This window comes from Dysidea avara, chromosome 6 (genome assembly GCF_963678975.1).
Source record: "Dysidea avara chromosome 6, odDysAvar1.4, whole genome shotgun sequence".
NCBI classification, from domain to species: domain Eukaryota; kingdom Metazoa; phylum Porifera; class Demospongiae; order Dictyoceratida; family Dysideidae; genus Dysidea; species Dysidea avara.
In genome coordinates this window covers 36,385,964-36,410,978 of record NC_089277.1, presented here as the reverse complement: position 1 = coordinate 36,410,978, position 25,015 = coordinate 36,385,964, and the positions used below count along the sequence as shown (strand labels likewise).

The 25,015-nt window shown below is 38.2% G+C and overlaps 2 protein-coding genes across 3 annotated transcripts in view; one reads left to right on the top strand and one right to left on the bottom strand.

Moving 5' to 3' along the window:
- Positions 1-25,015, top strand: part of LOC136259447 (uncharacterized) — an 84,249-nt gene that overhangs the window by 58,092 nt on the left and 1,142 nt on the right. The window contains exons 12-16 of the mRNA XM_066052931.1: positions 15,100-15,183; positions 16,294-18,489; positions 19,584-19,647; positions 20,939-21,277; positions 22,558-22,908. Coding sequence (XP_065909003.1) covers positions 15,100-15,183; positions 16,294-18,489; positions 19,584-19,647; positions 20,939-21,277; positions 22,558-22,908 — 3,034 coding nt within the window. The remainder of the gene's footprint in view (positions 1-15,099; positions 15,184-16,293; positions 18,490-19,583; positions 19,648-20,938; positions 21,278-22,557; positions 22,909-25,015) is intronic.
- LOC136258123 (uncharacterized) lies at positions 118-5,494 on the bottom strand. 2 transcript variants are annotated; one of them, XM_066051427.1, is made up of 2 exons: positions 5,050-5,494; positions 118-1,675 (listed from the first exon to the last, which is right to left on the bottom strand). In XM_066051427.1, exons 1-2 carry the CDS (start codon positions 5,273-5,275, stop codon positions 618-620), a joined length of 1,284 nt encoding a protein of 427 aa, XP_065907499.1. In that variant the 5' UTR covers positions 5,276-5,494; the 3' UTR covers positions 118-617. The 2 variants fall into 2 exon arrangements, with proteins under 2 accessions (XP_065907499.1, XP_065907500.1); XM_066051428.1 differs by lacking the exon at positions 118-1,675 and adding an exon at positions 3,391-4,523 and having other exon boundaries at positions 5,050-5,483.

Sequence of the window (25,015 nt, the reverse complement as noted above, 5' to 3'; positions counted from 1 at the left end):
TAGCTTCAATGTAGCCTTATGTAACTCTGTGTAGCCTCATGTAACCCTGTATAGCCTGTTGTAGATGTCGATTGCAAGGTTTGTTAAGATTAACGGTATGCTAATGTACATTTAATGTAGCTAGTTAGTTGAGACCCAGCAAGCCTGGTCCCTTCCTCTATCCCACTGAACATTGAAATGCCACCGTCAGCTGATGGTGGTTTTCTTGGTGGTTGTGCAGGGCTCCCTGGTTCTCCTATTTAGCCGTTTTAACAAAGGAGGCCACTTTCAGCAAATTAAGTTTAGTACCCGAAATATATTGGCCAATTATTTACTATAAAGGCTTGGAGGTAGAAATTCTTGGGGATTCCCCCAACTTGAAGCCACAAAATTTCTACAGGCCAAAGAAAGGCTACTGCCTTTCCCTCCAAGCCATAGGAATAGCAGGAGCCTCTGCATATCCACCAGAAGCCAGCCTGTTTGTTGATCACTTCACTTTCCTTGTGCCCTTATAATATTCAATGATTACTCTATATAACATGTGCAAATATGTGAGTACAACAGTCTATACAAAGATATGCCATATGAAGGTATAATTATTTGGTATGCTAATGTATGACGCACTTGTTTCTTGTAAGCTATTTCCATTGAGACCCAGGAGCAGATACCAGTTGCTTGGAGAGCCTTGTGAGAACTTGGACGGGTGTTTTGATGTAGCCTTGGAATGCTGAACTCCTCCAGCGGCCCAATAATTGGATATGTGCATCTGAGATTCCTGCTGCCTTTGCTGCAGTGGCTGCGCCTATCCTGAAACTGTGGGTGTTGTATTGTGAGTCATCTAGCCCAGCCTTCTTTAATGTAGCAGAGAGGAGAGACTTAAACTGGACCCGAGTCAGGGGTGTTTTGTCCTCCACAAGGAATAATGAACCGGGTTTGCTACCTCTAAGTGCCAAGTAAGGAAGCAATGCCTTGATTGGGCAGACTATCGAATCTGTTAGACCCAGGCATAACCTGGCTCCCTTTCGGAAGGGGTCAGTCTTAGACTGCTTGATCATGAGCCAAATTATGGTTGGTGTTGACCTGCTGTCAAGAGCAACGTCCCCTAAGGACAAGTGAATGGAGTCATTAAAAGCAGTCTTCGTAGGGACGGTCATTTCTCCCACTCGGAGGAAACCGAAGAATGCGGTGCAGCATGCTGCCCACAGCATGATTTCCTGGTATTGGTTTGGGGTCTTAGACAAAACTGAGTAGATGCTATGCATGATGTCCACTGTGACGGGGAGGCGTATTCTGACTGGGCGTGTACTGGCTTGTTCTCGTTTGATGCCCTGGAGGATCTGTTCCAAGCGTGGGGTGAGAGCCCTGCGGTACACGTGGTGCTGACTGCAGGATAAGTGTAAATTACCAATAGAGGAAAGATAGACTTTTATTGTGCTGTGTGCTAAACCTGTGCGTGCTAAATAAGCTACAAACAATGACAATGTGCTTTCTGAAGTGGGTATCTGTGTTAGATTAGCTTGTGTGCAGAATTGTATGTATCTTTGTTGGCCGGCACTATAACATCGTTGAGTAGCTGGTGCTAAACCATTCTCAAAGTAGTATTGTACAGCTGCCTGAATAGAGGTGATGTCCAATCTGGCCCTCCCGCTATGATCTGGAGCAATGGTGGAGGCAGTGGAGATGGCTGGAGGGATGCCTGAGGGTGTAAAGAGAAAAATTTACGTAGGTTACCACGGGACAAGTGATCTGCTGTTGTGTTGGTTACCCCTGCTATATGCTTACACTTAACATCAATATCAAAATAGGCTACAAAAAACCAGAGACCCCGTAGTAAGTGCATGGCTGTTGGTTCTCTTGTGTATTGCTTGTTAACTGCAGCGACCACGCTGGAGTTGTCACATTCAAACAGTACTTTACTCCCTGCCAACTGTTTACCCCAGACAGCGCAACTCAAAACTATGGGAACCAGTTCTTTTATCATGATGTTGTATTGGGCCCATTCTGGTGGCCAGCACCATTGCAACCACTGGCCCTCCCAAAAGGCACCACACCCCCAAGAGCCTGATGCATCTGTCTGGATGATGTGGCTGGGAGACCAGTTGTTGTCATTCCAGCGGAGCAGGCTGAGGCCATTCCAGTCCGTTAAGAAAGTGTGCCACCAACACAGGTCTGACCTAAACTCCACGTTTAATCTGGTGTAGAAATGTAGCTCTCTTACTTTGGCTGCTGTTACATACATGCGGGAGACAAAAGCTCTGCCGCAGCGTACCACTTTTGCAGCATGCTGCAGAGATCCGACCAGGGAGAGAATTTCCCGTTTTGTTGCATTGGTGTAGCCGATCCAGTCGACAATTTCTTTCCGCAGTTTCAAAAGCTTTTCTTCAGGTAGTCTTGCCTCCATCCTGCTGGTGTCTAGAACAATGCCTAGGAATGGCAGGGTGGTAAGTGGACCCTCTACTTTTTCCAACGCCAGTGGGACACCAAGGTAATCACAGGTTTGAATGATTGTATCTAAATTGTGTTGGCAGACTGGGGAGGAGGGAGGCCCCATCGTTAGGAAATCATCCAGGTAGTGAATTAAGAATGACACATTGCTTTGTCTAACTATCCAAGCTAAGAATTCTGCTAGGATATTAAACAGTTTGGGCGCTGAACGTAACCCAAACGGGAGGCAGGTGTCAATGTATACTCCATCTCCCCACTTCATCCCTAGCATGTGCCTATCTGCTGGATGGACTGGGATTAGGCGAAATGCACTCTTTATGTCAATCTTGGCCAGTAGAGTGCCACGGCCAAGCTGGACGATCCCCTTTATGGCCTCATCAATGGTTACGTACTTAAGGGAGCATAAATGTTTAGGTATGCCATCGTTCACGCTCTGACCTTTGGGGTGGGACAGGTCCACAATGAGCCTCCATCTCCCTGTCTGACCTTTGGGGATTACGCCAAAACGATTTAGGTGGACTTGAGGGACTGCTGCTGGGGGGAAAGGTCCTGCGATTCGGCCTAGGGATAGCTCTGTTTCAAGGTAGTCGGAAACTACATCAGGGTGTTCTCGTGCTCCTTTCAAGTTGCGTTTGGCAGACTTCAATGATGTGGGTTTTGTGAAGCCAATACGGAAGCCCTCTTGGATACCACATAGTGTGAATTGCACCAGCTGCCTATGAGGGTGATTTATCAGCATTGAATACCATGCCGGGGCACAAAGCGGGGTATGTACCAAGCTAGCTGTGATGGGCACTTGGAAAGGGGAATTAGTTTGGAGTGAGGATGACCATTGCTGTAACCAGCTGTCAGGGGAAGGTGGCCTGGGAGCCTGTTGCACCAGCTCTTTATCCCACAATTCCGGTGGTAAGTCATAGATGGGCACTACAGGGAGAAAAAAAAAAAAAAAAAGAGGGAGGGAGGTATTATGGCAGGCATAACCCTTTATCCCTAATGATAACAATCACATTATTATCTTAATTGCAGATCACATGACACCATACGCTAAGGACAATGGCTTAATACATACACAAAAGGAAAAAGGAACATATGGGGGTGGGTCACAAAATTGGAGTTGTGCTCGCGTTGATTTCTATTCACAATTGTAATTGCCTAGTGATCCTAACTGTGTGCTAATCAAGACGGTTCCTGGATTACAGCCATGCAAGTGTTTGTCTAGCATCCTCTTCAATAAGGGGGCTGTGACATCCCCATCAGTGGGGGCACCCCCCTTGGAGGGGGTGCTGAAGGTCCTCGGCGTCGGTTAGGGTTTCGATGACACTGGATCCATTTGTGGTTGCTGCCTGTGGAGTCTGGGTCGGTGTAACAGGTCAAGCAAGCATGGATATACCGACAACCCAAGAAAGAGCATTGCGAGAAGTTCCATTCTCGGCAGATTCTGGGTTTCGGAGGTTGAGGTGTCACAGTCGTTCTCTCCCTGGGTAGGGGCACCAAAGCTGCACAGCATTGATCCTCTGAATGAGTTGGCCCGAAACAGTGTTTGCAATATGGTCGGCGTTGGTAACCCGCGAATACTGTGTGCCACAGGTCCATGTCTCGTCTTGCCCAAATAATGTCTCCGCGGGATGCTGCAATTTGTCGAAAACGACGGTCGTACACTGCCCACGCATCTCCAAAATACTCCAAGTGTGCCTCTATAATCAAGTGTTCATATCCTAAACAATCATGGATCTTTTCTGGCTGGGTGCGTCCACGGATAGAAGTGTAGTTGTTGAAGCACTGTGTCCACTCAGTAATGGAAGTAATAGGCCGTTTCCTGATCTGGGTTGATCTGCTCGCGTCGGAAAGACCCGGCATGCTTAGACAGTCTATTGTAAGCTCGGCCAAGTCCACATATTCACCATCCTGAATCCGCTTTACCAGCTTGGACGGTACTGGTGGGAACCCTGCACTGAAGGTAACACTGTCCGTTGTGCCTCTTGGTGGGGCATCATCACTTTGTTCTGGGTCTTGACTTGGTGTTAGTCCTTGTCTTAATGGCGGGTCGGAGGTTACAGGTACATGGGAAATGGTCTCCGGAGAAGGGATCCTTGCAATGGCTGCAATGGAGTAATGTTTATTACATGAAGGATGATTTCTACCTAAGTATGCAGGGCATGGCATGTCCTTTTTTTTTTTTTTTTTTTTTTTTTTTTTTTTTATTTTTTATTTTTTATATAATATATATATTTTTTAAATTAATTAATTAATTTTTTTTTTTTTTTTTTTTTTTTTTTTATCAACGCTACCTACATGCTCACGTCTAAGCCATACATCCCTTGACATATGTGTAGTGGCCCTTATACTTGGGAGGCCCAAGGGGAGGGGAGGTGTGGGGGCATTACAATACTTGTACAGCAATCGACAATTCATGAGCCACACACATGAGCTACATACAAGTATATACAGTGACAAAGGGATTGTGTTGTGCGGGGGGGGGGGTTACAAAGGCGCACGCGGTCACCCGGTAGTCCGCACCGGGGCACAACGGACCCTGAGACCTGGGAGTGTCCCTTACCCAAATGGGCCCATGGGTTACGACAAGGGGAGGGGGGGGGGGGCATACAGTGCGTGTCTATCACGTACCTGGCGTCAAGGACGCGTGGCCTCCATCACTGTTCGAGCGGAGCTGCTTCGTGATCTCTTCAACGATTGCCGGGATATCTCCTCTGGTTAAAGGATCGGAGGACTTGCCGCTGCCTGTTGTCGACCCAGCAGAAACGTCCGTTGTGGTTCCCTGGACCGTCGTGGTACCTTCCTCCGTCGCTTCCGACTCCGCACGTCTTCTCTTGCTCCTCCTTTTGGGCGGCATTCTCTCTGACCAGTGCTAACAATTTGTTTGTTTTTTTCGAACGATTTCCAAAACAATTAACCAAGACGAACCAAGTGGGACAAACAATTTCGCTGGCCACGCGTTCACACTTCAAGCCCGCCTTTTGATTACGCAAGCGCAACATATGTTTTCTAATTGTTGCTGCCCCTGTATTCTAGTAAACGCCGCCCAAATCCAGTTATTGCCGTCCGTGCCCACTGCTCCTCTTCGCGCCCTGTTCACGTGAGTAATAACCCGCTTTGTGTTATGCATACCTGCATACTTCACTACATTAACCTGGTTTAACCCGTTAAACGTTGTTAAGTAAAGAATTTAATGGTTTAACAAATAATGTTCATGATTTAATAAATAATGAAGTACTTTGCACATTTTTGGGTAAACAATATCAATGAAAATTATTTCCATTTCTATTTTTGGCAATGTAATTAAAATTTAAATTTTGATACAAATGGCATTTCAAAGTTCAGGTTTTGTGCCAAAATGTGTAACAGGACAACAAATGGCACATAATAGAGAAGATGCTAGTCATTATCTTGTCATTTGAGCATTATATATATATTAAATAATGTAAATTATTCATTTAAAAAGAGTCATTATTTACTTATGAAAATGTACATAATTGTAGTATAGTGGCACAACCAAAAAATTGTGCACTTTTTCATAAAGCCATGAAACTTTCCACATAAATAGTACTCCTCAATACATGTATTTTCAGATATAGTGCCATTGCTGATTTGACCTTTGGTGACCCTTATTGCCATTTTTGTACAGAAAATTGATCATTTTTGTCTTTAACTCCCTGAGGCAGTAATTAACTTGTTTAAACATGGTACCAAACAAAAGATCTTGCTGATAGAAACACTTTGGTTTTTATTTGAAGTCAGTAGGTGACTTCATTCTTAAGTTATGAGTATTTTTATTAGCTGCAAAATTTGATAAATTTATGCATAATTATCTGCCCACAGGTAATTCACACCTCGAGGGCAGGTAAATTTATCACTAGTAAAAATGATCATAACGTTGTAATGAAATCACCTATTGACTTCAAATAAAAACCAAGTTGTTTCTATCAGCAAGATCTTTTGTTTGGTACCATGCTTTTAACAAGTTAATTACTGCCTCAAGGAGTTAAAGACAAAAATGATCAATTTTCTGTACAAAAATGGCCGTAAAAGTCAACAAGGGTCAACTCAGCGATGGCACTATATCTAAAATTACTTGTCATGAGGAGTACAATTTATGTGGAAAGTTTCATGGTTTTATGAAAAAGTGCACAATATTGCCAATTTTGAGGGCTACGCCGCTATACTATTATGTATAAACCATATACAGCAAGCATATATAACCTAGTCTTTTATACTTATTATATTGTTATAATTTTGATACAAACGGCACCCCATATGTATGCAATGGCTGCTACATTTGATTTCACAACTTTTTTCACCTAAGCTTATAATGCCACACCACTTTTTCACAGCTTGGCTGTTTTGTGTACATTTTGCTTACAATCATGTTCTGCGAGACCAAGATTACTTATTGGCAACCCTCACAGTCTTGAACTGAGTGACTGTGTATGCTTTCTACTACTTTCATTACTGTATTAATAATTTTGTATATGGGTAGCTTTTAGTAACTGGTGGCTGTTGTCCTCCTCTTTTAGTTTTGTAAGCATTTACATAATGGTACATTTTGTCTTCATCTCAGGAACAATTTCACTTTGCCGTACATCTGTCATCCACTTGATACCTTTGTGTTTGATACCTTTATGTTTTAGTCTGGTATGCTGCTCCCCTCCTATCTGATTTCTACATAGCTAGTTTGTGCAATATTATTGGCCAGAAAAGCCCAAATAGTAGAATGGTTAAGCAAAAAGTCATTCAGTTTTTGATTAAAGCACCAAACTTTGTACAATGTTTGCTTGATTCATACTATTTCATATTAGACATAGTGCCATTAAAATTACCAATCATGTCACACTCAAAGAACCTGACAATTAAAATCAATAGAAAATGTAGTGGAGAAGCCATAAAGTGCCTAATAAATACCGTATAAGCAGAAAATTTGGCGTGGAATTAAATTTGGCGATTTGGCGAATGGTTCCAAAGTACCAAATTAAAATTTTGCCATTTGTGTTTAGTATTATAATAGATAGGCAATAGAATTGTATGCATATCGAGACCTGCTGAAAATCGAAGCTGTGTCCAATTTTGCTCATAATTATTGTCATTTTCTTCTTGGCTGGTGGTTTGCGTGGAAAAAATATATTTCTTTTCAATGGCTCTATTTGTTCGGCCTCTATTGGATGGCCAGTCTTTACTAGCCATTTAATTTTGTACATGTCACAACTCTCAAGTTAAATATAAGTAATTGCAATCCAACTTGTGAAATGGAGGATGAAAATTTATTCGATCCATATGCAGTAGCCATCACTGAGAAAAGAAGCAACGTGATTCGGCATAATATTCCATGCAAGATCTCTGCTGCATGCTCCCTCTTCCTGGAAAGATGAGTGGCCCTAGAAATTATCGACTCCGATCCTCAGTTTTCTTTCGCCTGATTTTATACCACAGCTAGTAGCCACATACACAGTTTTTCATCACGCACGTAACTCCATGCAGCTGAAATTTCATATCGCTGAAAGGCTTACTAACACACACATTTACACATAATACATTTCACCAAATTAATTTTTTGCCAAATGCAATTTATTGAGGAATCAACAAATATTCAGCTCGCCAAAATTTTTGCTTATACAGTACACTGAGAATTTCCATCTGCATAGACAAGTCAAAAGCTGATCAACAGAGATGTCCATCCAGGTCATTAACTTGCAATGTTGAGAAGCACGGAGATTCAATTTATTTAAAGCCATAGATGTGCAATATCTTATTTCTATTAGATTGTCCCTATACTTTTAGCACAGAGAAATAGGCACCATTATAAGCTTTAAAACAGTTCATTTTGAAATATTTGCTGACTGTAGCTGTAAATTTGAAATACAATCATGCTATCAATACTCATGGTAGTGAGGCGCGCGGCCAAGAAACTACGAAGCGCATGCCCAATCAAAAGACGCGGCCACTACTGTGAGTTATTTACGTGTAGGGTTGGTTTTGCAATATTAGCCCTGGATTATGCAATATCTCTCTATGGATTTGTATTGCGTTACGTAATAAAAAAATCTTTAGTCGTCATCGTTTTTTTGCGACCTTGCTAAAATAAAAAATACAGCCGTATTTAGACATATTTCACTTTATTTCTCTACCTTGTGTTACAGCTATCGTCATGTTATACCAGTCGTCTTACCCGTGTTTGTACCGGCCATCTAGGCCTGACATTATCTAATTCTGGTTGGCCCTACGCGTATTTTCTCCATTCAAACCTGTAATCCCTACAATAACTTTTAAAGACACGATGTGCAGGGGCGGATCCAGAGTTTGGAAAGAGGGGGGGGGCATTTTGCTGAAAAAAGTTGAAGAGCAAAAAAAAAAAAAAAGTCACAACAATAATAGCTAGTGATCTTTTACCAAATATATTATATCACATATGTTATGTAAAATAAAATCCTGTTTATAACTTCATAGGTAAGCTACACTGCCTCATGAACATTGTGACTGCTTTATTAGAGTAATTGACTGCTCTATTAGAGTATCTCGATCTTGTATGCAATTTCTTGAAGGGGGGGGGGGGGGACCAAATGCCCCATCCTGGATCCGCCATTGATGTGGACACAAGCCCTAATGTCTGACAAACAAGTCATGAAAGTGTGCAGACCCGTAAGTTCCCTAGGGAAGGCGTTTTGAGCAGAAATCTTTTAGAGTCCAATTAGTGCCACGCCCCATGCGAGCATTTATAATCGGCAGATGTCTTATAAACAAGGTGTGAAAGCGTGAAGGATGTACAGACACTATAAATCATTAGACAATACTCCATTTAATGCCATACACCACTTATGATACAAGAAATATTTTGTAAGTTGTGTGGAATGACCACTGAAAACTCATGTACAGTCATAAACCACGAACCACATTCCAGACAAAACTTTGTTGCCCTACATTAGTTTACGTACATAATGAAAGCCACTACACTCCACCTTAAACTGATGGTGCTTTGTGGAAGTGTGAAACTGCTGTGGAAGTGTGAACTAGCTGCCATGACAGAACAAATGAGGCAATTCTAATTGTGGATAAGATGGCTGAAAAATTCATGAAAATTTCTTGCAATAGAGTAAACATATAACAATGCTATTACAACACATCACAAAAATTTAATAAACATCAGTTTAACACCAAGTGATTATTTCCTGGATATCTGCATGATGACACAACATCAAGTGAGCCCTGTAAAAGAACAAGCAGGCACTGAATTAAACATTTAAAAATTATATTTAAGACCATAAGTGAATCTGGTGTACCAGTGGCAGATACAGGGGGGTTGCAATGATTTCAGCTGAAACCCCCTCTGAAAACAGCATGTTCATAATTTATTGACGAGTCGTCGTATGGGTGTAAAATGAAAAACTTCATACTTTAGCCTTTGAAATCACAATTACAACGTTCTACAGCAGGTTGTGACCTTTTTTTTTTTTTGGTCTTTGACTTATAGCTAGGCTAAAGTTGAGCGGAATCTGAAACCCCCTCTGAAATTTCTAGATCCGCCACTGTATACGAGAGGTAACGTAAATGTTCTTTGGTGCCTAAGTACGTAAACATGAACACAAGGAGGCCTGTCAAACAACAAGTGGCCACCAAACAGAATGTACAACATGGGAAATATATTCTTAGCTATACAACAGGAAATTCAGGATTGCAATTGTACCAATTCCCACTTTTAAGCTAAGTGAATACCTGACAATATTGCTTAATCCATTTTACAACCAATACCTGATCTTAAATAACATTAAGTTACACTAGTGCATATAAAGCAATTGCTGTGAGCTTGTGCACACACCTGAAGTCAAAGCTGCTAGTCAGACAACTGGCCAATTATCACTAGGGCTGGGTTTGTAGTCACCACAAAACACAACTTGCTTGGTAATCTGTCAACACAAGAGACCAATCGTATGAAATTCACAATACTAATAAAGGTCCTACCTGGTCCAGAGTTAAGTATCACAACCACATCCACTGTTAGTGGGTGAATCACTATGACTAGATTGCCAATAAAACAGATAGGTGAGCATTAAATGCAATACACTTAAATTCATCACTTTTTTACACAAAATAAAGATTTGGGGATTTTATTCATTTAAACAGTTGACATTGTTACACAGAGACCTGAATAGACAGGCATATCAAGAAGTTTGCAGACATTTGCTATACTTTTGTTCATGGCAAAAATGCCAGCTGGAACAGCATGTCTAATACATTTCAATTGAACAATCATAAAAATTAAATTAATTATTGTGTACCACCTACCTCAAGTCTGTTTAGTAACTTTCTGAATTTGATACATGTAGAGCAACTCTCTGCGAGTACAATGATGCCTCCAATTCACGGAAATTTTGGCTTGTCAAAATGGCCTAAACTGACCGGGTGTAGCAAATTCCCCCATACATTTTGTATTGATTGTTTTGGGGTCATGCAATAAAAGGCGTAATAACCCACAACACGTGATAGATACCTCAGATTCCGAACCAGATTTGGAAATAGCAGTGAATAGTGATTAAGATGAGCTATAGCAGAAGGAAATCATGAAATTTAAGCTTGTCATTTTTAAGGTTGAAAATCACTTACTTTTTCTATGGCGAATTGAATGCCAGATATTTGGAAAGGAACACTCTGATCTATTTTGATGTCTTGACAGCCATTATTAACCTTCACTACATTAGTGTTACAATTGAACAAAAGCACTGTGAATTAGTTCTGCAGGTTAGTTTGTGAAAATGACAGTGTTCCGTAATTAAATAAAATAATGTCCATCCCATGCAGCACACTTCTTCAATATGTTTCAGTGTACAGTACATAAATTCAGTAATTTAGACCAGAACATGTATGTGAATGGGTATACTTTTTCATACAAACATTGATATCTGACAAAGATTCACTTACTGACTTTTCATCTGCAGCCAAGTTCCTAGACTTCTGATGATGATGTAAGTGGCAAATGATAAGATAGCCACGGTTTTTTGGTAATCGGTCCATACACCTTGTCACTACAATCTCGCCATGAGATAATACGAGCTAGTGGAGCTACTAGGAGTGTTCGCCTGGCGGGACTCTAAAATACTGCAAATGCAGTTAATCGGTGTGTGTCGATGTTGATATAATCCTCGATCTAATCAGTTTTGTTAACTTCCACTCCAGACTCTTATTCTTTCATGGGTTCCTTCATACTTCAGCAACGGTGTGGTGTACGGCCTCTGCATTAAAGTACACCTCACCATGAAATGAAATCCAGTTATAATAAGACTTAAAGTTGATTACTCAGTCTCGTTACTCTCACTCTCCTTCTTGGACTGCCATTTTAAACATTTGTTAAATTTTAATTAAAACCGCGTACCACGTGTGTTCGCTTGGGGTGTTGCAGGGACATTCCAAGGGACTTCCCCTAAATAGATCACGTGATAATTGTCAGTCTTGTGTGGTACTTGTCCTTAGTCATGGCTCAGCAATGCGGTACGTGTGTACTATAGCCTAGCTATAGGATTTTTTGTGTGATGATGCATATGGTCGCATAGAACGCATGATGGTAGGGCAAATGCCCGCCCCTAGCTATGCCTATGGCATTAACTAGTTTTTCTATAGCTACTATTATGTTGCTGATACACCAGGGGCACCAGAGTAAGGTGAAAGTGGTAGTTAAGGCTAAGTCAACTGGTCTATATAGTCTGGGCCTCTGGGACATATTCCCTCAGAAAATTTTAGCTAAGTATACTGCAACTTTTAGCTAGTCCTTCAGTGACCAAATTCGCTTCATCAAGTTTGAAAGTTTGTTTAATTCCAGTCAAAAAGGCTTAGATCTCAATGCACTGGTTGTATCTTCTGATGCCCTATATACATTGTCCAAAAGATAGTTAGAGTCCCATATTAAAATGAACTCTTGTTATATGCTTGCATGGACTCTTGATAATAATGACTATAATATATGTATTTAGCTTTCAGGTTGCGTATACAAGGTATTCTTTCATCTGCTGGTATAAATTGCTATCCATATACTATGAGGCCTGGGAAATGTAAGGCTGTAGCTCCACACTAAGAATCAAATTATATAATGTTCAACACAATGATAAGATAATTGTCAGAGCAGAGTTATGGTTATTGTATCAGCAAAGAGTTTTGAATATTAATTGAGATGTTTTATTTAAGTGCATTTTGGCTGTTCCTCCTATAATTCTTGTACAATTATCTGATATCTTGTTGGTTTCCCTCCATCCTCTTTACTGATCCCTCTTTATTGATTTTATATGACTAGAAATCTGTACACCTTGTCAATCCAGTTACAACAGTTGATCTAAATATGTGACTGGGCCTGCGAAAATAGGGCATGTGGGCACATGATTTTAGCCTACTTTTTCACACTTTTATCATGGATAACTTTTTGTACTACTACAATATGGCAATGCAATTTTTAGCTCTTCGTAAGCATTTAATTGGCGTTGCGATGCAGGTTACAGAATGCAAATATTCTGTTCCAGTACTGAGATATGAACTATTATGTGAAAAGGTGTAGTTTGTGCCCACATGCCCTATTTTTGCAGGCCCGGTCACATATGATGATGATGTAGTTATTGAGATGAGGAGATGCATAGTGTTTCCCTACAGTGCCACAACACAAAAACACTTGAAATGTAATCTGAGACTTACATGTATATAGCTGCAGTGAACTAAGTAAGATAAATAAATAAGATCACTATAGCTGCTGGTAAGCATTGCATCATATTACCATCAATCAGTGCTTGTGCAATAAATTGTCTGTATTATGAATTCAGTCAACATTATGCATAGCTAGCTGTGTAGTAATTTATTATGCACCCAGTTAACACTTAGCTACGTTTGAGCATAAGATGCCTGAAGTTTTCCACAGATATATTTTGTAAATAATATTATAAAAAGATAAATATACTCTAATAGAACAGTCAATAGCTAGCTGTGTAGTAATTGTGTAGGCATGCACTTGCTAATTATGAGCATAATCTAAAGCATTTACCACAGATATGAGATGTTGTAAAGAGTAAATGAATGCCACAGTAAACATAGATCTATAGAACAATCTGTCTATTCTACACTGTAAATTCATACTTCCAAATTTACAGTGTGAACAGTCTGTAATGTGCATGCCTTTGTCAAACAAGATGACAGGTGCATATGTTTGACTCTCCAAGATCATAATATTATTGCTAATTTCCAAATATCAGTCATCTAAATGTTACCATTAAATTTTTAACAATTTTGTTGTTCCCCCAGTGGGACTATCACTATAACAAAAATGAGTGATATCCACCTCAAAAACACCTTCGCTGTAAAAAAAGACGCGTCCAAGAAACTACAAGTACCTGTAATCCAATGTAATTAAAAACAGCTCAGTTGTAGGGAAAGACTTCATAAAAGTAAAAATAACTGGTAACTTAAAGAGCTGACATCTGGAGCGGCCAAGAATCAATCTTACTCATACTAAAATGTTTTAATCCATGCAAGAACACCTTGCATTGGCTGTAAAAAAGTGCACCCATGAAAGTAACTGGCAATTGAAATAGCTGATATCTGAAGCGGCCAAGAATGAATGCTGATATACAACTAATTGGAATTAACAAAAAGTTTATCATCGAACCTTTATCTTTCAGCTGTGTTCTACATTCACTCTTGCTGCATCATAAATTGATTTCTTTTAACTCTAATTGGCTGGTAATTTGGCCGCCTTTTTTTGCTCTATACACTGAATATTAAAAAAGGCGGCCAAATTACCAGCCAATTAGAGTTAAAAGAAATCAATTTATGATGCAGCAAGAGTGAATGTAGAACACAGCTGAAAGATAAAGGTTCAATGTTAAACTTTTTGTTAATTCCAATTAGTTGTATATCAGCATTCATTCTTGGCCGCTTCAGATATCAGCTATTTCAATTGCCAGTAACTTTCATGGATGCACTTTTTTTACAGCCAATGCAAGGTGTTCTTGCATGGATTAAAACATTTTAGTATGAGTAAGATTGATTCTTGGCTGCTCCAGATATCAGCTCTTTAAGTTACCAGTTATTTTTACTTTTATGAAGTCTTTCCTTACAACTGAGCTGTTTTTAATTACATTGGATTACAGGTACTTGTAGTTTCTTGGACGTGCCTTATTTTACAGCGAAGGCGTTTTTGAGGTGGATTTAAGTAAAGGTGAAGATTTTGGATGCACTTGTATGGTTTGCTGGCCAGCTAGAAATGTGACCAAATTTTGGAAAATCGCCCATATTGATGTGCGTGAAATAATATGTTTAGTGAGTAACTGTTAAGAGGAGGGTACAGTTTAAAAATATATTTCGGCATTGAGAATGGTTCACAATCATTAACAAGTACCTGTAGATTTACACAGTAAATCATGTTATTTGATCATTAAATATGTTAGATGTCAAATGCACCCATATGGATGATTTTCCAAAATTCACCGCTTCCAAACATTCCCTTAGGCAATTATTTTGATGTGGCACCATATCTCTAATTATTTAGTATACCTCACTCAACTTTCAAAGAAAATTTGGTGCTTTTATCACAAAGTGTACAATTTCATCAAAATTTGCTGCTTAGCCTCTCTACTAAAATCTTCATACTCCCTACTATAGAGTACTACAGTACTGTATGATAATGAAGTATACCTACAGGATGGTAAAACACCTCTTAATTTAGCAACTGAAGGAAAGTACACACTACTGAAACATGAAATGGTTAAACAAAGTAATGAAAAGGTATCTGTCTATAAAAGTGTTTGTATAGCTGTATGTATTGCATATTTTGAAATTGGTAACAAAAAAAGAAAATGAATGAGTACATCTTTACAGTGTTGCTAAGGATTTTGTAATCCAGTATTGCTACAATATATTAAACACAGTTTTCTAAACTGAGCAAAAACGCAACCATTTTGCATTTTTTGTCATCATTTCTTAGTTTAGAGAGAAAACCAATAAGTTGTTAAAGTTTTGACCTTATATCTGGTAAATACTTTTGGAGTTATAGTGCACGTAGAGCAAAACAATTAATTTTTGTACCATAGCTATATACTTAAAACAAATTACAAGTACTCATTGAATTGAATGTGATGAGAGCAATAGGCTATGGTTGTCTCATTATTCACTATATTCAGCATGAACTCTGGAACTGATCAAGGTACAGTTATAGTTTATATCCATCCATGTTTTCAAGTGAGAAGACTGCACTTCAAGCTTAGAAACAACAAGAAGAAACAAATCCAAGAACAGATCATTTCGATAGTACAGAGGTTATAAATTTGAGTTTATTTTTACTATGTAAAGTTGAATGAAGTGATTAATTATAATGTGCACTAGGCCTGAGCTTATTATGCTATTGAAATTGCCTATCATGCGTGCTTTTGAGCAATGTTCCAAAATTTCCCCATGCTCCATGCTCCTTATGCTCAAATTATCCCCTGTTGTGTCCCATTCTGCTTTAAGTATGCTCATATAAAATTCTGTCTTGACTGCTGTATTGGCATATCTAATGCATCTGTGAACATTCTATTTAGATATTATTTCAACGTACAATGACTGGTTCTATTAGAGTATATCAATCTTCACAAGTAACTGTATAACTGACTTTTACTGTGTTTGCACTCTATCCCAATTCTAAATCATGCATAATGTGCAGTGTCAGCTTCTCTGACAATCGATGCACAAAACTGTGCCTATTATACTGGCAATATACTCAATGTTTTGACTAGTAACAATTATGCTACAAATTATGCTGCATAATTGGTGATGTGTATTTCTGTCACATATAGTGTAGTATGTACAAAAATTACAATTGCATTTTTATGTTACACCATGCTAAAATATGTACAGAAACAAATGATATCCAGACTCCAAAAAAGTCTTCAAAAAGCTAAGGTGCAGATTGGAAAAGTACCCGTGAGGTTCATTAAAATCCTTTTCACTGGTTCTGGTGCAGCTGGTAAAACTAGCTTTAGTAATCTCTTAATGAAGAAGGCAATCAACAAGCTACACCACAGCACTAATGTGGTTCAAGCTAAACATGCTATATTGGTGAAAAAAGCTTTTGTTATTGGTTCAAAGGAAAGAGATTCTGAAATGAAAAATACAATATGGCTTGAAATGGATAGTGATTCTGAAATAACTTATTTAAGGCAAGTGTTGCTATCATCAAATAAGTCACTACCGGTACAAGAGAGACTTTCTTCAATTAATCAGCAGGTGCAAAGTACTGAGCATCAAAATTCTGGTAGAAGCCACACAGAACCTGAGGAACTGTCAGATAGTCAAGCTACCAAATCAAAACCTGCACCACAAACACAGTCTGTGAGTAAACGTTTTGCTAGTTATTTTTCACAGGCACCTAAAGTTAAAACTAAAACTCTGGGAACATTTGACAACTTGGTAAAAAGTGCGTTTGTGGCTACCTCTTCTCATGATGCATTGGATGAACCTCTCCACCATCCTGGAGAAGTGTTTAATATTATTACTCTACTGGACACAGGAGGACAACCTGAATATATACACTTACTACCGACAGTCAATATCCACCCAATGGTGACTTTTGTGGTACACGATTTATCCAAGAGCCTTGAAGACCAAGTGTTGGTGGAGTACAGTGAACATGGTAAACAAGTGTTTGAACCTTATCATTTGAGGTACTCCAACTTTGACATGATCAAGTTCCTGATGTCCTCAATAAATGATTCTTTGGAAAGACCAGTATGTCAAGTTCCACAGTTGGTCACCATTCCTGGCAAGAATACCAATTCCTATCTTTGTTGTGTGGGAACTCATGCAGACAAAGTTACTTCAGACATGATACACAATACCAATTGTAAACTAACTGCAATGGTCGAAAAACTTGACTGCAAAGCAGCAGTATGGTCAAATCAAGATGGCGGTGTTTTATTTCCAGTAGACAACACCACTGCTGGTGATAACGAAAAAGAAGATTTAAATTCAAAATATATTCGTAACAAGATAGACACAATAGCTTCAGACAAAGATGTGTTTGAGCTACCAATCACATGGATGTTACTAGAGCTTGAGATACGCCGAGTTTGTTCCAGCAATGCTAAACCTTATATATCCTTTCGAGATTGTGTTTCCATTGCTTCACAAAGCAACTTGATCACTGATGTTGACCAAGTTAGAAGTGCACTACTATACTACCATTTGTTGGGCATATTATTGTACTATCCTGAAGTGCCTGGCTTGTGTGATTATGTGATTGTTGATCATCAGTGGCTTTTTGACAGGCTTAGCAGTATAGTACAATTCACTTTCAAGGATTGTTCTAATTTAAGTGCTACAAATAAGTTGAAATATAATGGGATTCTTTGTAAAGAATTGATAGGGCAGTTGAAGTGGGAAGAAGAGCTAAAGGAAGAGTATTTTATATCTCTTCTAGTTGAGATGAAAATAATAGCTCCAATACAAAGAGAGGATGGTAGTGGAGAGAACTACTTCATTCCCTATGTACTACCAACTTACACCAGCCAGTCGCAAGATGATGATATACTATCCCAATATGGCTTCCTTCAAGGTGAACCACTTTTAATTCAGTTTGTATCCAACCTCCTTCCAAGAGGATTTTTCTGCTGTTTAGTAGTACAACTGTTACAACATCTACAAAGTGGTTGGAAGCACCTTTTAACACAAAAGGATACACAAAAGGATACTCTGCACAGTTACAGTAACTTGATTACATTTCGTTTGCCTAGTGCATATTTTTTGTCATTAATGGACAGACTGTCATATTTGGAGGTCCAAATCAGACACAAGGAAACTAACTATTACCAACAGTATCCTGTGCATCTTGCTGTACAGGATGTTCTTGGAAGCGCCTTGGGAAGTGTTTGTGAACAGTTAAGTTACAGTCATGGAAGACTCCAGTATGGCTTTCATTGTCAGTGTGGAGAGATGAGGGAAGAGCACATAGCAACACTTACTAGATCGACTCCTCCTTTTCATTATGCAATGTGTAGATATGGAAGCATTCATGATACTACACTGAATTGTGGTCATACAGTTTGGCTAACAGAGGTGAGTTACTGTGAAAGTAGCTACTACTAAATTAGATAAGACACACAACAGTGTGTCATATGGTCATGGGAAGGCAGTGCGGTACATCACAAATGTTGAGTATTTGACAAAATATCAATTGAATTTAGCTTAGAAGACTCCCTCCATGTACTCAAACATAATAAGGAATAACTCATTATGACAAATCTTTTTCAATAACACAGTACTACAAACGCTACTTAAACAGCTAAAATTCAACATTTTATAGCAAAACTTCAGTTTGACCCTATGGCCTTAGTGACACACTGTTATTATATTGTCCCTAAATCATTGTTTATTTTTAATCAGAGTAGGAATCAGGTCACAGTCTGGTCTCTACACAAATACAATTTACAGCCTGAGTGTGTAACATGGTTGTGGTTATACATAAATTGATCATTATGCTCTGGAATTTCTTTGTCATAAGAAATGTGACATCCCAAATGTTAGTTAAATCCACGTAGCTACCTCTGAGATGCATACGCCTTCAAAGTTTGTCTTCATGCATTTTTCGTATCTTTTTTCTTCGTGAAAAGCACTTGTGTTTCCTACAGTAATAATTGTAGCGCAATTTGAAGTATATTATATCACTTATGAGTTATAAATTTTGCATAATATGCATATGCAATCTAAATAATGTACTTGTAACATACTGTACACAATTTTCAATGCTGTGCTATTAGTTGTCACACTAATTGTATAAACATTCTAAGAGAGTCACTTTCATTTTCTTTTAAAACTAGCAAACTGTATAATTATCAAGGTACACACCTTTTTTAAAAGAATGTAAATCCAGTTGATTATCAAGGAGTGATAGTTAGAAAATGAACCATGTGTAATAAACAGACAGCGCAAAGTAACTATGTAAATACCATCAGTGAAAATCACCAAGTAGTGGGCATGCTTTAAATGAACCATATGAGCACATCTGCAACATACCATCTTTAGTTCTTAACTATTGTTAGGATTTTAATGCTGAATGTCTGTGTAAAGTAAAAAAAAAAAACAAGCCCCAAAGCCTGCTACATTGTTACACAACTTGGAATAGATAATTAGCATATTCACAATTATTGTAGGAATATCAACATTCTGGGGAAGCCAAGTCTCGTCAAACTGAAGCTACCAACCAACTAAAAATTGGTAAGTGACAATTATTATGGTGATTGTTTAAAGGGCACAAGAATTACAACTGGATCAGTGTTGCTAGAAACCTCTCTGATTGTTCTATTAATAGTATTTGAGTATTCCATCAGTCTTTTCAGCACCTAGTCCTAGAAAATTGTTTTGCCAAGTTGACCAAAATTAACGTCATTCTGAAGGGATATGAGCCCCCCCCCCCCACTTATGTCTTTCATATGTAAAGACTGGGTTGTTAATAGTGCTTAATGTTGGTCATTAAATTATAGAATCATGAACAATCAGCCATTTATTTCAAGCTGATATTATTCACTTGTCAACCACCGTCCAAGGATGGTGGTTGTTTTGGTAGGTGTGCAGGGAGGGTTCCATGGTTATCCTATATGATTTGCAATAGGACCAATGATATGATCAGCCACAAATTGTGGCACCCAATTACATGAGGCTTGGGAGAAAATACACGGGGTTCCCAACCAGGGATTTCTTAGGCCATCCTAACATTTCTACTGCACTATCACACCCCAGGCAAGTCTTGGGATGGAAAAGCTACTCTTGGACACTGGACACAAGTCTACCACAGAAGACTGACTCCCTTCAATGTCTGTGCATCTCCTCCCCTGATAGAATAATGCCATTCAATTCCCTTTAAAATTTGTTATTTTATTGTCATTCTTATAACAGTATTAATGTAATTGGTTTTTATGTACTTATTTCTAACATGGCCTCCTAGTCCTAGGGGTGGGCTTTAGGATGGGACTGATTTTTATTCCACCCGGTTACACATTTGGAATAACCCATACATGCGGTATTTACCCTGCACATGCATTCATGATGTTTTCCGGTTAATACCTATACTGCTTTATATTACGTCTAGAATTGTGATGCTGGTGTGATACATACCTATGTATACTCTCCAATGCTTAATAGCTGCAATCTGTTACTACACAAAATGTATGCAAATTGTCTCCTTTATTAACAAGTTAAACTCCACTTCTTTTCTTCTTTCAGAATAATACACACATAGATAGTTAAGTACAGCATTATACCAGTACACAATAATGACTGTTTACTGTCAATAGCTAAATCTTACAAGAACATGGCAGTATGTATGTGCAACAAGTCATAGCCAGTTTTAAATATCTGACATGTGTATTGCTTTAGTTTTTTTATAGTTGCTACTAAATACTTTGTAGTGCGTTGGAAAAAAATTACTACAGGGCAGCTCCAATGCACCACTAATTGTTTCATAAAATTAATGCAATAAAATGTAATACAGGTGTTTGTATTTGTGTAGGTCATCACTCTGCAAAGTATCAATTGTTATTGGAATTCTATGACAAACTTTTGAATGTATTGCCAGTTTTTGATCTTTGTCCATATTTTGTATCAGATAGGATTATTTCACCAGCAGACAACCTAAAGATTCTCAGATCCTCAACTTCACTAATGGCTGCTGAATTGCTGTTAGAGACAGTATCATGTAGAATACAGAAGGGTGATTCTAATGTATTAGCCAAAATGCTTGTAATCATAGAACGGCATGGCATTGATGCTGCTAAGAAGTTGTCACAAGAAATAAATGCTAGACTTGAAGACATACAGAGCGGCAATGATGTAGTTGAAGATGACAAAGGTGCATGAACATTCATTATTGTTAGACATTAACATGTGTGTATTGGTAGGAAAGGTACACACCTTAACAGTAAACATCTGTATGACCATGCAAGATTTTTCAGTTTTTAAAAATCATTTGCTTACCACAAAAAATCTTGCATCGTTGTGAAGGTCATAATATAACAATCTGTGAACAATATATGCTCAGAAAACAAAATTTATAATCTTCTAAATACAATAGGACACTTCACACTTGATAATGTGTCATGTGGCCAATGTGTCTTGGTACTCGACAGACAAGCAGGTATTTTACAGGAATCAAGTAAATGAAATTTTCATAAATTGTACACCAGTAATGACTGAGCAGAAATTGCTTATTTTTTCTGTGAAATATTGAAATATTTCAGATATCTCCCATGCCAAATTTGAAGTTAATTGGTCCAGCCATCTTTGAAATGTGCCCCTTCAAAGTTCATTTCATTTTCAATTAATGTATAACTACACATTAGTAGATGTGGTACAAAATTACATGCTGTTTCCAAAAATTACAAGTGCAATTTTTTGTCACATCTGCAGGGCCAAATACTGGCAAAAACAAATTTTAAAATGGTATGTAGATATGGTAGTGCAGACCTTTGTGACTTGAAAGTGCTAAGGAGATTATAGCAAAAACTAAACAAATTAACTACTAAAAAAACTGGCTAAAATAATTTGTGTATATTAACAAAGTGTTAAAAAAAGAATTAGAATGTATCTGCTTACACATAGGTTTTTGCTTGAGTTACAGCCATTCAATGTCCAGCATAGTCTCTGCTATATCTAAAAATTCAGCTTCCTTTGTAAACTCCCAATGTCTGCAGCTGCAGGCAATGTAGTTACAAAGCAGCATTCTCGCTACTTTTAGCTGAATTTAAACAAATCAATACAGTAACAGCTACAATACTTTACACAACAATGTTATCCAGTTTAATTGCCACTGAGTTCTCTTGTGTTTTAGTTTCATTTCCTTGTAACCACTTTGAGAATAATCCCATTGCTGCCCTTTGTAGTGACTGATTCAAATTGTAGGTTTTATTATCCAATCATTGAGTGTTATCAATATGCCTTTCTGTAATCTTGTTACTCTGCAGCACTAGGCTACCTCCCTAGATGACATTCACCTCTCACAACTTTTATTTTTCCTGAATAATCATGGCTAATAATTATTTTGGTGTATAGTTTGCAGGAAGCATAAAATTCCACTACATATTAACTACTAGCTGCAAACTTCTCAATAATTGTGAGAATATATTTTGACAGGTACAGAATCACTGTCACCAGAGCAGGAAGTCTTCATACAATACTATAGTCAGATTGTTAACAGCATGTCTGCTAAATCACTATCTCCACATTTTGTTGCCAAAAATATCATATCTCAGGGAGATCAAGAAGAAATCTTCTCCATTGCTTCATCGAATATGGCAGCCATGATTCTGTTGAACAGAGTTTCCTCTGCATTAGCATCTGGAATTACTGATAACTTTTACAAACTTCTTGACATTACTGAACTCTATGGCAGTATAGACAGCAGAAATGTCTCACTTGCTATCAGAAAGAAGCTGTCTGAACTAAAGCTTGCTAAAGAAGCTGTTTGTACACAGGATGAAAAAGGTATGCAATGCAATTACTATATCCAAAAACAATCAAACTGTAACAAAAGTGACCTTCAAAACACCTGTGTTAAAAAGCTGAGAAGCCATAGGTTGGCTGCATTGCAATAAAAGATGTATATTAATGTTAATTTTAATAAGTAAGCCATTGTTAAAATTTATTATGGTAGCATTAATATCATTGCAGCCATTTCTTGGATACCATTTTTTGATTTCACAATAATTAACTTTTTAGAATACAGGTGTTTTGTAGGCAGCACCCTATCTTAAAGCTTAGCTAGTTGTTTTGTATGGATTGTACTTATTGTATTTAATGTGGCCCCAACTCCAACCTGCATGAGACCACCTATGGGGTTTGCATTTCTTCTCTTCTACAGACAAAATGGTGCTTATGAAGACAAAAGTTACAAATGTACAGTACATATTATTTGCTAACATTTTGTAAACTGCTCTAGTAGAATATACAGTACATTGTCAATGGTCATAGAATGATGTATGTATTTCCATTGGTAGATCTGTGAAATTACTAACAATTATTCACCCCCACACCACCAAATTTGTAGAGGCCTCTAATCTACTGCTTCTAAACTATTAGTACTAGTAATAGCATGGGTAGCAGTTAATACCATACTCGCTGCATATACGCATGCTGTGCATTAGCATTGCCATGTATGCAATTTGTCACTATGTACTAAACATGCGTCAACACTAATTGGCGCTACATTGTTGACATAAATTCTAGCCAATGAAATTGCAATTACAACTTTTTCACTGCTACCAGTGAAATACGGGTTAAATTTTACTGCTATTATTGAGACTTTTGTATGGGCAGTGAAACAGGTATGGTATTATAACTTAAACACCATACCACAAGAGTAACCACAAAGCCATTATATAACTTCAAAGTGCAAAAATTGGCCTAAGTGAAACCAAACATGAAATTTCACTACTTTACAAGTTAGGACTGTTTATAATATCACAATAAACATTGCTAACCTGTTTACAGTTGAAGCGATGATCACCAAGTCTGGTTTCCAGCATTAAATTTTTTGTAAGTGTGCATGTGCATACAGACACGAGGTCGCTGTTTTGAGGCATAATAAAATAGCAGCACTCCACTCCAACCCATATAATCCTTCTCCCTACTGTTTCTCTTCATTAGTAGTTCCGGTATTACTTTGAAGACTCATCTACAATGCTTGTTACCACCTTATCGGCATTCCAAAGTACGCGATTGCATCATCTAACCACGCAATAGTGCACGAGAGACCAGTTATCCTTGTTCCCATTCACTTAAGGATGTGGCCACTACAGGATAAGTACAGGGGCTACTAAAATGCTCTACTGAATTTACAGAATGCTTAGATTGTGATGCTGTTAAGCAGATTTAACTGTAAATGTTTAAGTGCATAAATAAAGTACACTGAATGGCCATGATAGCAGTGTTAAGGTTTGCATGTTAAGTGTGGAGGTTCCTGGTTCAAACTCTGGACATTTTTTGCAGTTTTCTGGTGGTTTTTTTGGACCTTTTATGACTGTTCTATCAGAGTATCTCAGCCTACACTTGCTTGGTTTTTGTATTGTGACTGTAGCTGTTATTCCAATTTCTTTTAAGCAACAAAAGATTTGTATTCCAATGTTTAATCTATCTACACAACAATTTCAAACATTTCCATTAGTGATTTAAGCTTGTAGCTGTGATACAGTCGAATATCATTTATAGTGTAGATGTACACTTGTGCATGTAACTAATCTTATATATTATAAATATTGTATTTTTCAGATTAGGTACATAAACTCATCTTCATAGAATGGACCCTGGGTATAGTAACTGCTTTTCTACCACAGAGTTGGATACCAGTCAACAAGTTTTCTTGAATTTCCTCTGCTACTATGCTTTAAATTATTCCCGCATACTTATCTAGGGCCTACTTGTGAATTGCACATGGTGTGGATAAAGCTGCATTTGTGCAAACTCCAGAGCAATATATAGATGCATAGAAGGATGTCAGATTGCAACTGACTACTTGATTATCTTAACATTATTGTTCACATAGCTAAAAGTGACTGCAACAAGGAAGTAAATCATTTTGGATGTAAAAGCAAAC